At 34.7% G+C, this 16,614-nt stretch overlaps 1 protein-coding gene across 4 annotated transcripts; it reads left to right on the plus strand.

Moving 5' to 3' along the window:
• Positions 1-56: 56 nt before the first annotated feature.
• LOC137099330 (nuclear GTPase SLIP-GC-like) lies at positions 57-15,652 on the plus strand. 4 transcript variants are annotated; one of them, XM_067476035.1, is made up of 22 exons: positions 57-2,859; positions 3,539-3,595; positions 4,400-4,481; positions 4,652-4,764; positions 4,948-4,995; positions 6,117-6,150; positions 6,291-6,383; positions 6,631-6,724; positions 7,476-7,689; positions 7,805-8,026; positions 8,334-8,540; positions 8,630-8,805; positions 9,041-9,137; positions 9,213-9,300; positions 9,435-9,556; positions 9,718-9,891; positions 9,981-10,138; positions 10,298-10,415; positions 10,596-10,704; positions 10,788-10,921; positions 11,273-11,354; positions 11,497-12,017. In XM_067476035.1, the coding sequence occupies exons 3-22, from the start codon at positions 4,415-4,417 to the stop codon at positions 11,562-11,564; spliced, it is 2,418 nt and encodes an 805-aa protein (XP_067332136.1). In that variant the 5' UTR covers positions 57-2,859; positions 3,539-3,595; positions 4,400-4,414; the 3' UTR covers positions 11,565-12,017. The 4 variants fall into 4 exon arrangements, 3 of the variants coding, with proteins under 3 accessions (XP_067332136.1, XP_067332137.1, XP_067332138.1); XR_010910741.1 differs by lacking the exons at positions 10,298-10,415; positions 10,596-10,704; positions 10,788-10,921; positions 11,273-11,354; positions 11,497-12,017 and adding exons at positions 14,076-14,193; positions 14,374-14,482; positions 14,572-15,030; positions 15,173-15,652; XM_067476036.1 differs by lacking the exons at positions 10,298-10,415; positions 10,596-10,704; positions 10,788-10,921; positions 11,273-11,354; positions 11,497-12,017 and adding exons at positions 14,076-14,193; positions 14,374-14,613.
• The last annotated feature ends 962 nt before the right edge of the window (positions 15,653-16,614 follow it).

Here is a 16,614-nt window from a genome sequence, read left to right on the forward strand (position 1 = left end):
CAAATTGAAATTGAATTTATAAATTGGGAAAGACTTCCAATATCTTCTTAATCTGAATGGAGACTTTCTCACATGAAAAAAATATATAAAACTTAATAAAACAACAAATCTAAGAACCACCATAATGACAATGACAAAAGTGTCTAATAAGGCTTTTTGAATGAAAGGTAAAACATCTTGTCTGAACAGCAACTTTTGGAATAACGATGATGTGGATGACTACAAATCTTCACATAGGAATGTTTGTATGTGGCATACTGAGGGCTAATTATGTCTGTAAAAGAGCGAAGCAGCCATGGCAAGAAACCAAAACCCAAACAAAGTCTAAGACTTGAATTGTGACAAGTTTTTATAAAATTTAAGATCAGTTTTAACACCAGGTATTTTGGTGACAGGAACTTTCCCATCAGTCTCTGTCACCTAATTTCCACCTGGTCCATCTTTATCTTTATCTTTACCATCACCACTTTGTATAAAGTTGTAAATAGTATTGAATCTGCAGGGTTGAACTGCCATTTTCTTTCGACTGTTTTCTCTTGTTTTCACATTAGGGAGTTAATGTAATTTATCTTTGTATGTTGCACCCCTACCCACTAGACAGGGGCGTAACAGACATTTTTCCACTTCCTTAGTCAACTATTACTAGATCTTGGAAGAACTGAAAACAGAACTCATTGTGATGAACCATCTCAGTTTAATACATGCCGGCATGAAGAAAAACACATGGATGTTGGTGTCTTCTCACTTGTATCTCTCAAACCCCTTCTATTTATACTCAAACCTAAGAAAGGAACCACCCTCACAGAACATGAATGAAGAGACCAGGTGCACACAGTTGACAGTCATTGTTTGACAGTCTTGTTTACCTGTTTGCTAATGATCTAACCATATGACTAAATTTACTCTGTGCTTATCTGGCTTATAAAATTTCAGCATCGGTAACTAGATTTAATTCACTCAACTAGTTTTTTGTAAATACCACTGAATTATTCTGCCTATAAAAGGGGGAAAAGAAACAACCAAAAATTAACAAATTGTTATTGACTGTCTGCAAAATGATTATTTTAAGCATTGGTATTAATCCAGAATTATTTATACGTAACTAATAATTAAGGATTAGTTCAGAAAATTAGTTTAAAAATAGAATCTATGCTTCTGTTTAATATTCTGTGCTTAACTGAAAAAAAACAGTCTGGAGACAGAATGAGCTGGAACTGAGTGGTGGGAAGCCTCAGCTGGCGGGGAGAACTGCGGGGACACATACAGACAAAAGACAGAAACAAATTTCATATTAGTTATTTCATTATTAGGCGTAAATGTCTTATTAAGTAGTAGCTGTTTCTTGCCTTTATAGCCATGATTTTGCTGTTATTTGTCTTATTTTTTATTTTTTTATTTAAAAAGTCAAAGTTCCTGGTTACTGTCATGTGTGTTACTTCCAGACTGTCAGTGACTAGAAATTTGTAATAGATGGTGGGAACACTCCTGAGATATCAACTGTCCACTCTGACAGTCTTCAAGTGTGTCCTCAGATTTATAGATGTGTCTTTGATTGAATGCATTTCTCATAAATAACTTATTCATCTACAGGTAATATTTTGTGTTGTTGAATAGGTATGTAATCATTAAGACTAATAAATAGGTTTCTGAACATATAACAACATAAAATCTTTAAAAAAATAAATAAATAAAAATTCTGAAAGAGTCTGAAAGGGAGGTGAAATACTGTAATGGCCCATACATGTTCAGAGAATATGAGATCAAGGTGGTCTGAGTCATTCAGAAGTTTCACGACAAAGAGGGGGTGTGGTTTGAGCTGAAAGGTTCTTTTGTAAGGCAGTGTAGGAAAAGAACAGACGGCTTGTTGCTATGCTGGTCTCTATAAACTGTAGTTTCCACAACAGACTCACATGAATTCAACATGTTGACTTTGTTGAATATATGTTTGACTTTGCTTGGAAGATTTTGAAATGGGAAGAAAAATATTTTTTTTGGAGAAATAGCGTGGGGGTATAATTTTATAATAATACATTCTTGCCCCTGTGGACCGTACCAACAGAACATAAAACGTGTCCACAAAGTGGCAATGTGCATGTTTCTAAGAGTTAAACATTAGTATTAACACATTTTGAAAAGCTATATCATGTATGATTATGTATAGGAGTTGATTGGTACAGTAGAACAAAACCAAATGTTTGCTTTCTCCTGCAAGATTTCATTTGGTTAATATAGACTAATTCTTCCGGCTTCAGGAGCAGCTAACCATCCCCCACAGTTACAGTCTGTTGTGCTGCATGCACAGCAAGGTGTATCACCGGTTGGTCATGTGACATGACGTCATGACATCTGTAAACCCAAGACTTAGGAACTAACGTACCTTTGGTTAACTCTGCTGGATGTGGTGAACAAATTGTCACTTTCATTTTCAATAATGTGTTTAACATTTTAGAGGCTGTGTTAGACTACTTGTTAGTAGTCATTGTAAACTTAATTACTGTTAATATTTAGATTTATAGATTTGCTTTAGTCGAATTACATTGGGTTTAATTTTTAAACACTAATTTGCATCCATATTTCCTACTCCAATACATCTTCATTATTGTTATTTATGCAATTGTATCTTGAATGTTTACACTGATTGTAAAACTGTTCAAAAGCAAAAATCATCAAATCACTAATAAGAATTTATCATTTGAGTTTCTTCGGTATATTTCCAGATTTGAATTGATCTTGCTGACCCTGCTCTTCAGGCAGGGAGGAGGTTCCACTGTTAAGAGGTGGAGACATTATAAAAGGAGTTCAGAATAAAATCCGCACCTGAGGGCTCACATATTTGAGCTCAAAAGGAACGGAGAAAATGTAAGTATATTAACTTCAAGGCATTATATTCACAACTAAGCGGAATAGAGAGACATTCTACTAAAATAACACAATAACAAGTTAAGCTGCTGCAATTCTGTTACTATTATGTATTATTAATTAAATTAGCTTTATAGATTAAACTATGATGATACTTTGAAACCAACATTGAAGTGTGTGTATGTGTGTGGAGGGGGGAAGAAATATTTATTCATTCTCTATAATTTTATAATCATAATACATTCTTGCCCCTGTGGACCGTACCAGCAGCGCAGCAAACTAACTGCTCTGCTGTCAGTGATGTAATTATTGCTAATGCTCGTGCTAATTATTGTGTACAGATCAAAGTTTATGAACAACATCACCTCCACAGTTTGCTTTGTCTCTCCCATCTCATCACATACAGTAAATTCATACCATTTTTTTCAACACAGTAAGAAATGGATTGTGAAACAATTTAGTCTATTAATTAAGATTATTAGGCCTAAATGTCTTATTAAGTAGTTCCCGTTCCTTGTCTTTATAGCCATGGTTTTTCTATTTTGTATCTTTTTGTTTTTGTAAAAAGTCCAAGTTCCTGGTTGCCCTCTTATTTGTTTTGGCAAAAGAACATGCAAGGTGTGTCTATCCCCAGAACATCCAGTCCTTCTCAACCAGTAATTATTTGTTTTGTCTACAGTTTACTTCCAGACTGTAGGAACAGGAGGAACAACTAACAAAACGCTAACTACAGAAGGTAAGAGGAAATAAAAAACAATTTGGACAAGAAAAATAACTAACAAAAACACAGAGACTAACTCACTCTAATTAATAGCTAATTAACAAGTACATTAATTAATTAACTAATTAACAAGACTGAGAAGGTTCTAAAGTGGTGGAAACCGAAGGAGAATAGGGAAACAGGGCACATAGGGAGACACACTAGCAACAAACAATGGGAATGAAAGTCCTTATAAAACATGAAGGATGATGTGAATCAGGTGTGTTGACCAGTGCCAGCTGAGATCAAATCAATTGCAGGTTGTTCATTGTGTGACACTACTTTGTACATTTACATGTTCTGCAAATTAATTTTAAAAAGTCACAGAATGAAAGAATGTAAAAGAGGACAATTAATTTGTTCTACCATAAAAAGAGTGAAGACATTTCCTTAACTGTCCCAACTGAACTAGGCTCTTTCAGCAATTAATGAAATGAAATCCAGCAATTAAGTTTCTGCTGTTAGTAGGCATAACTCACTCCCAGAGGCAACAACATAAATCAGAGAAAACAGAGTAACAAGCATAGAATGATAGATTTAATGCTTGACTGATTCACTTTTAATGATTCATTGTTATTAATGTGTGGAGTCTTACCCACCTACCTGCAGTCAATATAACACACTGTAAATACACTGTGATGGTATTTTGTTTCAGCAGTTGGTTATATACATGTATGTAAATTCTACTGGTTTTCATTTTCACTAAAGCATTTTATTAAATTATTTATTGTAAATATCAAGCTGTAATGGTCTATTGAAACATGACTGTTTACCTTTCAGCTCCTGTTTTTGGACATGGATGATTTTGTTCGTAAAAAATTAACTGATTGGAACTTCTGCAACTGGATAGAAAGATTTGAGGGTAAAGTAAATTCTCTCGCTCTTTGTTGTGCACAGGTGATATACAATACCGACGTGACCTGCCAACAGCAAAACATTTAAACATCTACTAATACAGACATATAAATGCTGGAAAAGTGAATTAACTTACTTTGGCATGACTAAGATACCACTGAATATTTTTCATTACAGAAGAAGGCATTGACAGGGAAAGTCTCGAATGCCTTGGAGATAAAGAAATCGATGACTTGTTCCCTAAATTAGGACCAAGGGCAAAATTCAAGAAGAGGCTAAAGTTGTTAAAGGTAATGTTCTGCACTGCAAAGATACTGCAAACAAATATTTGGGGTGATAAAGTGTATATATTAGGCTTTAGCACAACCTAAAGATGTACAAGAACATGAGCATTTGGTAAAAGCTTTAATGTCAAACATGAAAGATTATAATGGCCGATTTTCAATAATGCCAATAAATTATTTTGTCTCTAGGGAGAACAGAGCACAACATATCAGGAAACAGAGGATTTTTCTTCTCATGTAAGTTATGAATGATAACAATTTTCAAATTACCAGCTTTGAACCTGATGCGGGACGGGTGTAATGCTCTAGCAAGCAGGAGTCAAGACATGTCGAGACTGGAACAATAATTATACTTTTATTAACAAGAATTCTTGGTATACAATAGTTTCTCAGCAACGAATGCCGGGAAGAACAGAAGAACAAAAGGAACTTATAATAAGAACTATTAATACTAAGAAAAGTACACTATAAACAAAATCACTCTCAAGGAGGGAGCTAATCTGTAACACCTAACTTACAACAACAGGAAACCAGTGCAAAGATCTGAAGGGTGGTGTGACATTAGTCCTTTTTGGCTGACTAAAAATGAGGTGTGCTGCTGCATTTTGGATCATCTCCAGGGGTTTGATTGTGAATACCCATGACCCCATCAACAGGGCATTGCAGCAATTGAAAATAAATATGATCAGCGCCTTCTGCACCATTTCCTGCATATTCAGAGGAGATCTGAATAGATCTGGGATCTGCTGAAATCACATTAAAATCTTTGAGAAGTAGAAGGGGGGTTAGGTGAAGTACAAGAAGTTAGAAATAAAGTGTCTTAAAGTGTCCTGCTCGGTGAACTTGCACAGGTAGACTCGCTGGTCTTCACACAATGAGAGCTGACGCTCCAGCCAAATAGGTGTCTTAATACAGTCTTTGGTCTTAATTGGCTACAGCTAAGATTTGCCCGCTTGTTGAAACCAAACTATTTTGCTTGCCTTTGTTAGACCTAAAGTGTGTCAAATGTTGACGGTGATTACAAAGCTGAAGCTACCAACCACAATAGACCAAATATCCACTTCACCAGAAAAGCAAAATGTTCTACCTACATCTCTTAACACTATTAAAAACAGACTAATTCAGCAGACTCCAGAGAAATGACAGAAACCCAGCTACCTCTGAAATCAACAAACATTTCAAACAGCACTTGTTCAGTGTATCTCCTGTCGTACTTTGGTGCTTGACCTGTATTTGTCCTGTATTCGAGGCACTAAAATCTGTGAATAAGTATGAAAAATATAGCAGTGTGTTAAAGCCTGTAGAGCTCTGATAAAAAATTACTGTCTTAAGATCGAAATATCGTTGTTCATCCTTAGGATCAGCCCTCAACCAGTGACACAAGTGATAAAGGTGAGATATACAGTATCATTTTCATTACATCTAGTGTTAATTGATGTATTCCATTAGTAACATTTGACTTTCATAAGTTTTAATATGTAAGAGGTGAAAGGCACATATTGCTTCTTGATTTTTAAAAAACATCCAATAAGGAAAGAGAAAGTCGGACCTTCAAGACGAATGCAGCAAATGGCAAACATCAGCAAGGAAGCGACAATGTACCTTAGTACCAGGATCATATGCAGGTATTTATATGAATTAATAACATGGCAATTATACAACATGGCTATTATAGGATTAAAAATTGTATTCAATAAATTTCTGTTGTATAGTCTCTATATACACAGAACGTACTTTTATTGTGGCTGCTCAGTGTCTTAAAATATTATCACCTCCAACAGTCAACAGCATATATATGTTATTTACATACATTTTAAGTTTAGATTCAATAGATTATAATTCCTGGTGACTATTCTTTCTGTTTACTCACAGAAGACATCAAACTGTCTGGTATGAGAGACATCATGAAATGTGTCTATAAAAGACTCGATTTTCAAGATAACACAAAGCTCCAAGCTTTTCTAAAGTAAGTTTTAAATTTTTTATATTCCATGTTCTTTGTTTAATGGGCCTGGTTCCATTACTGTCCAGGACCACTATCATCCAGAGGTTTACCCTGGTCTGTAGTGTTGAGTCAGTCCTAATTTAGCCTTTAAATTAGTGGTTATTTATTTAGATTTTACAAAATGTAGCTGTAGGGACAGTTCTGTTGTCTACCAGATTGCTCTGGGTCAGCTCTCTCTGTTTGGCTGTTGAGTTCAAACAGAATCAAGAACTACACCTTTAATTTGCAGCATTAGATTGGTAGATTTCAATTTTTGACACCTAAGCAATATGTGTCCACTGTCTACTTTCCTTTTAGCTCTGTTTTGGTCTCTGCCAACTCTCAAAAATGAACTTTAGCTCTTTAGCTGCTATATTTCCCAATTCTCCAGCTACACTAGTTACTCTGCTTGTATGGCATTTTGTCCTGCTCTCAAACAGCAAATTTATTAGAGCTCATGCTATGAAATTAGCTGCATACTGTGACTGCATTAGAGGGGAGACAGAAAAGTGTAAACAATGAGATGATAAATGGTATAAACGTCTTATGTGTGGCTTTATTACTATGAGTAGCATGTATGCATCTTTAAGGGCACTGTTAATGCAAACATTTTCATTGTTCCTAAGTTGTGCTTCAGCAAGCTCTTTATTAATAGGTGGCTTCTTGATTTTGACACATTTATTTCAGCATTTGTATATTTTCCAAATAAATTGTTAAACTCTTTGCACAACAGAAATAAAATAAGTGATTTGGAGACAGAGGAGAGAGAGATGGTTGGTGTTTTTGGTAGAAGTGGGGCTGGAAAGAGCTCTTTGATCAATGCCGTCATTGGAGAGAAGGATCTTCTGCCCAATGGAAACATCAGCGCCTGTACCACCGTTATGATTAAAGTGGAGGCTACACCCAACTTGAAGTATGAGGCAGAGATTGAGTTCATTACCAAAGAGGTAAAATAACCTGAATATGTGTTTGTTTACTTGAAATTAGTTGAGAAGTCATTATATTGTGGTTAACTTTACATGCAAGCTTCATTTAAATAAATTCCACTTTTTTGTCTCTTAGGAGTGGAAAGATGAGATGTGGCCATTGTATAATATTGTTAGGGACAATGAAGATCAGGAAGAGGAAGATGGCAAAAATGATCATGAAATTAATGAAAAGCGCTCAGCCTTGTATGGAGAAGAATGCAAAAACATATCTTTTGAAAATCTCCTGGACAACAAATGTTTCAGAGAAATTCCAGAATTTCTCAGAGGCAAGCCGAAGTTTCTCAAAAGTGAAACTGTAAGATTAAAAGAAATTATATGTCTCACTTTGTAAAAAGCTTTCTGGCATTTACTGTTTAATTTCAATGGTGCTTTTGACAGTTTGTCACATTTTACTGTTGACTAAAAACTTGAATTAAACAATCTGTTCCAAATATATATGAAGGACTTATATAAATATTGTATCTCAGTTAGCAACATATCACTGCAAGATTAGCATGACCCATGATAAACCGCAAATATCAAACCAGTTTTGATAAAAACTTTGAATGTTTACATAATTAAAATCTTGTATTGCTTTGCTTCATTGTTATTATGTATTGCAGGCTAAAGAACTATCTGCACAGATTGTCAAATATACAAGAAGGGACCCTGAAGATGGACAGTATGAAGGAGTAAAGCAGTGGTATTGGCCACTAGTGAAGTGTGTGACAGTCAAGGTGCCTAGAAATCCTTTTCTGCAGCATGTCACACTTGTGGACCTTCCTGGGAATGGGGACTTTGACAAGAGCAGAGACGAAATGTGGAAAGGGGTAATTTATTTACATGCAATGTTGTTTATTATTATAATTATATTTTAACTGTAACTATACTTTTTATAATTGCTGTTACATCTCTTCAGCTTGTCAGACGCTGCTCTACCGTGTGGATTGTGACTGAAATTAATCGAGCAGCAACAGAGAAAGAATCCTGGGAGATCTTGGAAAGTGCCAGTAGCTTCATGGGAAATGGGGGCGAGTGTCAGCAGATTCACTTCATCTGCACAAAGTCTGATCATTTTGAAGAGTCAGACAATCAGTAAGTGATTTCACTGCATTTCACTGAATTAAAGCTAGTAAGAAATGCATATTGTTGATAACTGAGTAATATTTAAAAAATAATGTGGGTTAGGACAGCTTACACAATAATTATTACACTTTTTAATATAGGGTTCATATGACATATTTTTCATTTATTCTGAGACAAGGCTGTGTTTAAAACATGTTGGATTGTTGGGTTTTATTGCTGAAAATACTGTACTTTTCTTATACAGTAGTTCAGCAGCTGCCATCAATGCTCTCATTCTTAAAAGAAACATGCAAGCCAAGAAGCAAGTGAGGAACAACTTCAACAAAAATACAAAAATAAAGGTGAGTTATATAGACTGATAGAAAATCAAAGACATCAGTTTAGAGCCGGATTTTAAGAAAGCTACTTTTTTCCAGAAACATTTCAATGAGGAGTGTTTCAAAGTGTTCACAGTAAGTTCCACAGAGTTTTGGAAAGAAAAACATCTAGAGCCACATGACACAGGTGGGTGAAGTCTCCATACTTACAGCATTTTCACTAATAGTATAAATTTAAAAAGTTTTACTAATTTTATCATGAGATTTAAGTTTATAATGTAATTTTGAAATTTTTACAAACATTTTTTCTTCTTTTTGAAGAAATACCTGAACTGCGGGAATTTCTGCAAAATCTCAATGACTGTCACTCTGAGACTTTAAACTATGTATCTAGAGCTCACGGGATTCTCTCTTTGATTCAAGGAGCTAGGAGTACGGACGTGGTGAGTACAACTACTAATACCACATTGCATCACATGTGCTTGAATGTCGAGGAGGCAGCATAATTGCAGTATAAAAAGTGGTCAGACTCAAGAATATTAGATATTGGCCAAGATTTTTAGTTTAATTGCTTAAATACTTAATGTTATGTTTTTAATTTCAGGCTGAAAACAAAAGAGCTTTAAACTCATACATTCAACAAAAAATAAGCTGTGAACTTGAAAAGGTTAAAGAATCCATGGAAGAGACCTACTCTGCTTTTGAAAAATGCCTTACTGAAGGGGTAGAAAAATCTAAAACTTTATGTGAAGCAAAGTTGAAGAAATTCTTATATCCTGTAAGTATTTGAACAATTACATTTAGACAGATTTTGCATGTAATATAATTAGGCCCTAAAAATGATATATATGTATTTCTTTGCCTTAGAATAAGTCAAAACGCTACGGATTTTACGGAACACTGAAGAGTACAGTTGAAAAACTGGGCACCCACAAACAAAAAACGGGGAAACAAATAAACCTCAACATGAAGTTATCTTCATTCCTAACTGACAGCATTAATGAGGAATTCAGGAAGACCTTCCCGTAAGAAATTACTCAATGAGCATGCAAAGCTCTTTGTTAGACTATTTATTAACTGTGCAGTGCAAATCACGTATGCTGCAGTTTACAGTAAAATAACTTTATTACAACACAATCTTTTCAGTGCTGCCTGTGAAAAATTTCAAATTGGTAATGTTTCAGCAATGGAGGGAAACATGGACCATTCAATGGAGTCATCAGCATATTTTCACTTGACACAGAGAAGCTGATTCAGCAGTACAATGATGTCGAACTGCAGCTGACATTTCTCAACACAGAGGTGAGGATGAAAATTGTCCCATACATATTAATTATCATAGTATAAAGTTAAGTAATTGTTTGAATTATTTGTATTATCTTTAGCACCTAAAACATTGCAAAGTATAATACTGTAAATTCAATTATAATCAATGCCAGACAAAAAAAATACTGTTGAATTTATGTTTGTTCTCTCTCTAAGGAAGAAAAAATTAAGGCAAAACTCAACAAAATCATCCGGGAGCGTAAGAAAGATATGTACAACAGTCTGATGGAAACAATTGAGAAAACCATGCAAGAGGGCTATAAAAGTACAAAAGAATAACCTGATATATACAAGCTGTCGCTACAATATTTCACATTAAGTGTGACAAAAATTTTCTGTCTTTTGTAGAAGCAGCAAAATTTAAAGGAGAAAAAATGCTGCAAAACATGAGGGACACTCTTCAGAAGCACTTATTTGTTTCAAAGAATGTCATGTTTGAGGACGCTAAAAAGCTTATGTTGCAGCGCCTGAATGGATTAAAGGTTTGTCCCATTTTATAACATGATATATAATCATGTAAGAAAACATACAGTATTGTGCTACATATTAATTTACATGATGGCTTTGCATGTTTTTGAATTTCCATTATGAATATTACCTTTGCTGCCAAAATCCATTCAGTCACAAATGCCACTATTGTTATTAAGTGGCTAAGATATATACAAAACTAATACACACATATGTAGTCATTTACCCTTTTGTCAGCCCATTCTGAGGCTCTCTCTCTCTATTAATATACAATTTAGTTAATTTTGATAATATTTGTGTTGAGTAGGGATGATGATTATGATGATGATGATGGTGATGATGACAATAATTTTGGTGCTGAACAGGAGGAAATCCTGAACACACTGGACAACACCCTGAAGGAAGCAGTCGATCTGTCACTCAAGACAGATGATTACTCAATCCCAGGTAAACATATAGTATCATACACATAGATTACAGAGAATTCTGAAGATATATTATTAAAATTATTAATCCAGCAAATGGTTTATGTATATGTGTAAGTATATTTTAAACTATAAGCTTTACTTCATTTTGTTTTCTTTTTTAGATTTTTCAAAAGAGCTTGAACTGGTGAAGCAGTACTACAAGGAACTGAAGGGCAGCCAAGATGAATAAAGGACCCTTATTGGATGAAACATGCATATTTAAAGATATCTATTCAATGTTTTTAAATTTCTTGGTTATGAATATGTATTATATATATATTATATAAAATAAAATGATTTACTTAATGTAATGATCCAACTCAAACACTTAAATTGATACTGCAGAGGTTTGCTTTGTTTTCTTGACAATACTCAAACAAAGCTAAGGAATTGTTGATGTAGCAGCCCGGGTTTCTGTCACCATTCATGATTCAACAACCCAAAATCGCTGTATAACTCTTTGGTTTAAAATCAGCCCTGTTGTTTTATAATAGAATAGAATATTTTTACCATTTGTTTTTACTGTTTTTTCCTTGCTCAATATGTTTTCATGTGTTTTTGTCAGATTTTTTTTTTTTTTAGTTGTAGGCCACAAACATCAAGTGTTTTTCTATAGAAGAAAAATAAACTGCTAAAAACGAAAGTCTGTGGATTATGCTGTTTTGTCTTTCAAACCTTTCAGTGCTTCAAGTTTACCATATAGATGTCACAAAAGCCCAACACACAAAACTGCAATTCCGTATGTGCATCCAGGCGTGTCAGTCAGCATTCTCTTTACAGTGGATGTTTTGTAAGAGGGTTGCAGTAGTTTCATGGGAAAACAAAACCAACTTAAGAAAGATTAAAGGAAACAGCCACAACCAGCCTGTAAATATTTTTACATCAGATAAAAAGGCAATTTGTCCACTTACTGGTTAATTTACTTTTAGTTTTTTATTTTAGGGACAATATTTCTCATATTTGTAAATGTGTCAGCATGAACCCAAAAGCTAATTTTCAACTGTTGTCCCATGGTCAGATGTTACACAGCCAAAAAAATAAAAACACAAGGTTAGAAATATAGAAAGCAGACAGCTAACACAAAACAATATATAACAACTGATCAACTGATGAACTATAGTTAAAAACAACATAAAGTCACATTATGCAACCTTAGTAAAAATAGGGAAGACAAATATCAAAATAGAGTCTTACAGCCAGGACAGGGACATGTCTTTTACATGGACATTAGCTTGTCAGCTGTCAGATCTGACAGTTAGAGCGGTCACATCAACTTTTAAAATTAATAAAAACTCCCTTGATGCAAACAGAGTTAGCTTGGCCCTGTGCAGTGTACTGTAGGTTGTGCCATGTGCAGGACAAACAATCACACATTTTGCAGTCAATGCCTCACACAACTAAAGTGGTGTTAAACTAATAAAAACATAAATAGGAATTCTCTATTTAGTTTTTGCGAATAGACCCCTCTATATCTTACACACTGCACCTAAGAGTAACTTGCCAAAGGCTGCTCCCAATATTCAAAAACTGCTCATGAAAGTGAAACTTTCAGTTTGTCATATGTAAAGCATCTACCAAATGAAGAAATGCAAATGTACAGGTAAATGTAAATGCAAATACTTTATTCAAAAACATTATACATCATACATCACCTGAATGTCACATTTTTAATATGAAATACGACGATGATGTTGTAAACATACACTATTGCACAAAAATCAGAGCAAAAAGCTGTAAGCGTATTCTCAAAAACCTGTTGTTTCATGGGGTTGTTTCATGGGTTTGGTGGTAATCATAAGGGAGTCTTAATGAGTCCATATGAGTGAGATTTAGTGAGTCCATGGAAGCAATGGGCAGACTTGTGAGGGGAGCTTTATAATATTGAATGGACATGTTCTGGTTTGCTGAGCACTAAGGGTCACTTATGGCCTGTTGTAGAAACCAAGAGCTTTTATAGTCTAATTACTCTGATCTCTGTGTTGTGTTTCCTTAATTGTTATTAGCAGTTAGTATTAGTGAAAAAGAATTGTTTCAGCATGGTAATGACAGTTGTTTTAATTCTTTTCCGTCCCTCGACGCAAGCCCATACAATTAAAAAAAGAGTAGCTCCTTGCATACAAAACAGAAAAATGTTTTTTCAACCTTCTGCTACACCCACATGTACATAAACCAAAGATGAACAACGTTCAGGTCACTGTTATCCCTCAGGCAATAAAGACAGATGATCACATAAATATGAGATGGGACTGGCCTTTCATCTATAATGCCCAGAGATAGTCTGCATTCACCTTGGATCTGTCAGAGGCCATTGTGCAAGATGATGCGGCTTCATCAGGTGTGTGCACTCTGGGTGTGGGATACTGGGGGTCCACATGCTCTGGTCCAGCCAACCCCAACTGACTGCAGCTACAATGAGAGTGCGGTTCCATCTTTCTACCAGAGATCAGATAAGTCTTCATGCCTGAGGAGACAGACATACAGAGAAAAACAGTGTAAATGTCAGTGAAAAATCTTGTTCTTTTTTGCACTTGCATCTCATGAAACTGAAACATTTCTTCCAATAGCACTTAGATTTTTGCTTTCCTATTTATTAACTGTGCAGTGCAAATCACGTATGCTGCATTTTACAGTAAAATTACTTTATTACAACACAATCTTTTCAGTGCTGCCTTTGAAAAATTTCAAATTGGTAATGTTTCAGCAATGGAGGGAAACATGGACCATTCAATGGAGTCATCAGCATGTTTTCACTTGACACAGAGAAGCTGATTCAGCAGTACAATGATGTCGAACTGCAGCTGACATTTCTCAACACAGAGGTGGGGATGAAAATTGTCCCATACATATTAATTATCATAGTATAAAGTTAAGTAATTGTTTGAATTATTTGTATTATCTTTAGCACCTAAAACATTGCAAAGTATAATACTGTAAACTCAATTCTAATCAATGCCAGACAAAAAAAATACTGTTGAATTTATGTTTGTTCTCTCTCTAAGGAAGAAAAAATTAAGGCAAAACTCAACAAAATCATCCGGGAGCGTAAGAAAGATATGTACAAACGTCTGATGGAAACAATTGAGAAAACCATGCAAGAGGGCTATAAAAGTACAAAAGAATAACCTGATATATACAAGCTGTCACTACAATATTTCACATTTACATTAAGTGTGACAACAATTTTCTGTTTTTTGTAGAAGCAGCAAAATTTAAAGGACAAAAAATGCTGCAAAACATGAGGGACACTCTTCAGAAGCACTTATTTGTTTCAAAGAATGTCATGTTTGAGTGCACTAAAAATCTTATGTTGCAGCGCCTGAATGGATTAAAGGTTTTTCCCATTTTATAACATGATATATAATCATGTAAGAAAACATACAGTATTGTGCTACATATTCATTTACATGAGGGCTTTGCATGTTTTTGAATTGAATTTCCATTATGAATATTACCTTTGCTGCCAAAATCCATTCAGTCAAAAATGCCACCATTGTTATTAAGTGGCTAAGATATATACAAAACTAATACACACATATGTAGTCATTTACCCTTTTGTCAGCCCATTCTGAGGCTCTCTCTCTCTGTTAATATACAATTTAACACCCTGAAGGAAGCAATTGAGCTGTCACTCAAGACAGATGATTACTCAATCCCAGGTAAACATATAGTATCATACACATAGATTACAGAGAATTCTGAAGATATATTATTAAAATTATTAATCCAGCAAATGGTTTATGTATATGTGTAAGTATATTTTAAACTATAAGCTTTACTTCATTTTGTTTTCTTTTTTAGATTTTTCAAAAGAGCTTGAACTGGTGAAGCAGTGCTACAAAGAACTGAAGGGCAGCCAAGATGAATAAATGACCCTAATTGGATGAAACATGCATCTTTAAAGATATTTATTCAATGTTTTTAAATGTCTTAGTTATGAATATTTATTATATATATTATATAAAATAAAATATTTTACTTAATGTAATGATCCAACTCAAGCACTTAAATTGATACTGCAGAGGTTTGCTTTGTTTTCTTGACAATACTCAAACAAAGCTAAGGAATTGTTGATGTAGCAGCCCGGGTTTCTGTCACCATTCATGATTCAACAACCCAAAATCGCTGTATAACTCTTTGGTTGACATATAAAATCAGCCCTGTTGTTTTATAATAGAATAGAATATTTTTACCATTTGTTTTTACTGTTTTTTCCTTGCTCAATATGTTTTCATGTGTTTTTGTCAGATTTTTTTTTTTTTTTTTAGTTGTAGGCCACAAACATCAAGTGTTTTTCTATAGAAGAAAAATTAAACTGCAAAAAAAAGTCTGTGGATTATGCTGTTTTGTCTTTCAAACCTTTCAGTGCTTCAAGTTTACCATATAGATATCACAAAAGCCCAACACACAAAACTGCAATTCCGTATGTGCATCCAGGCGTGTCAGTCAGCATTCTCTTTACAGTGGATGTTTTGTAAGAGGGTTGCGGTAGTTTCATGGGAAAACAAAACCAACTTAAGAAAGATTAAAGGAAACAGCCACAACCAGCCTGTAAATATTTTTACATCAGATAAAAAGGCAATTTGTCCACTTACTGGTTAATTTACTTTTAGTATTTTATTTTAGGGACAATATTTCACATATTTGTAAATGTGTCAGCATGAACCCAAAAGCTAATTTTCAACTGTTGTCCCATGGTCAGATGTTACACAGCCAAAAAAATACAACGTGAGAAATATAGAAAGCAGACAGCTAACACAAAACAATATACAACAACTGATCAACTGATGAACTATAGTTAAAAACAACATAAAGTCACATTATGCAACCTTAGTAAAAACAGGGAAGACACAATATCAAATAGACATAGAGGCAAGAAAGAACAAGGCAGCACTGACTAGGTGTGACTGCAGGTCTGGTTTTGTCATGTTTGTATAAATGTTGGACCTAAGTGCAAAACAGTGAGTGAGGAAATGACAGAAGTGAGAGACATGCATCATCTGCACCACGCTCTGCCTTGTAGGCAAACTGAAGTGTCTCCAATTTGTCTAGCAGCATATTTGTCAGCTGCTGACACACCACTCTTTCCATAGACTTGCAGAGCACCAACTTCAAAGCAACTGGTCCATAGTCCTGGACGTCCTTAGCAGGTGTCTTCTTAGGGATTGGAATTATTCTGGATTCCTTACACTGTTTTCCTACACAGTTGAAATCCAGAAGATGCTGAAAGAGCCTGGTAAGAA

Source organism: Channa argus, chromosome 15 (genome assembly GCF_033026475.1).
Source record: "Channa argus isolate prfri chromosome 15, Channa argus male v1.0, whole genome shotgun sequence".
NCBI classification, from domain to species: Eukaryota; Metazoa; Chordata; class Actinopteri; order Anabantiformes; family Channidae; genus Channa; species Channa argus.

Bases quoted from the DNA above. Each gene is read 5' to 3' on its own strand.
- LOC137099330 (XM_067476035.1), top strand. From the start codon at position 4,415: ATGGATGATTTTGTTCGTAAAAAATTAACTGATTGGAACTTCTGCAAC. The intron at 4,482-4,651 runs GTAAAGTAAATT...TTTTCATTACAG, and splicing joins CTGGATAGAAAGATTTGAGG to AAGAAGGCATTGACAGGGAA. The intron at 9,892-9,980 runs GTAAGTATTTGA...TCTTTGCCTTAG, and splicing joins TGAAGAAATTCTTATATCCT to AATAAGTCAAAACGCTACGG.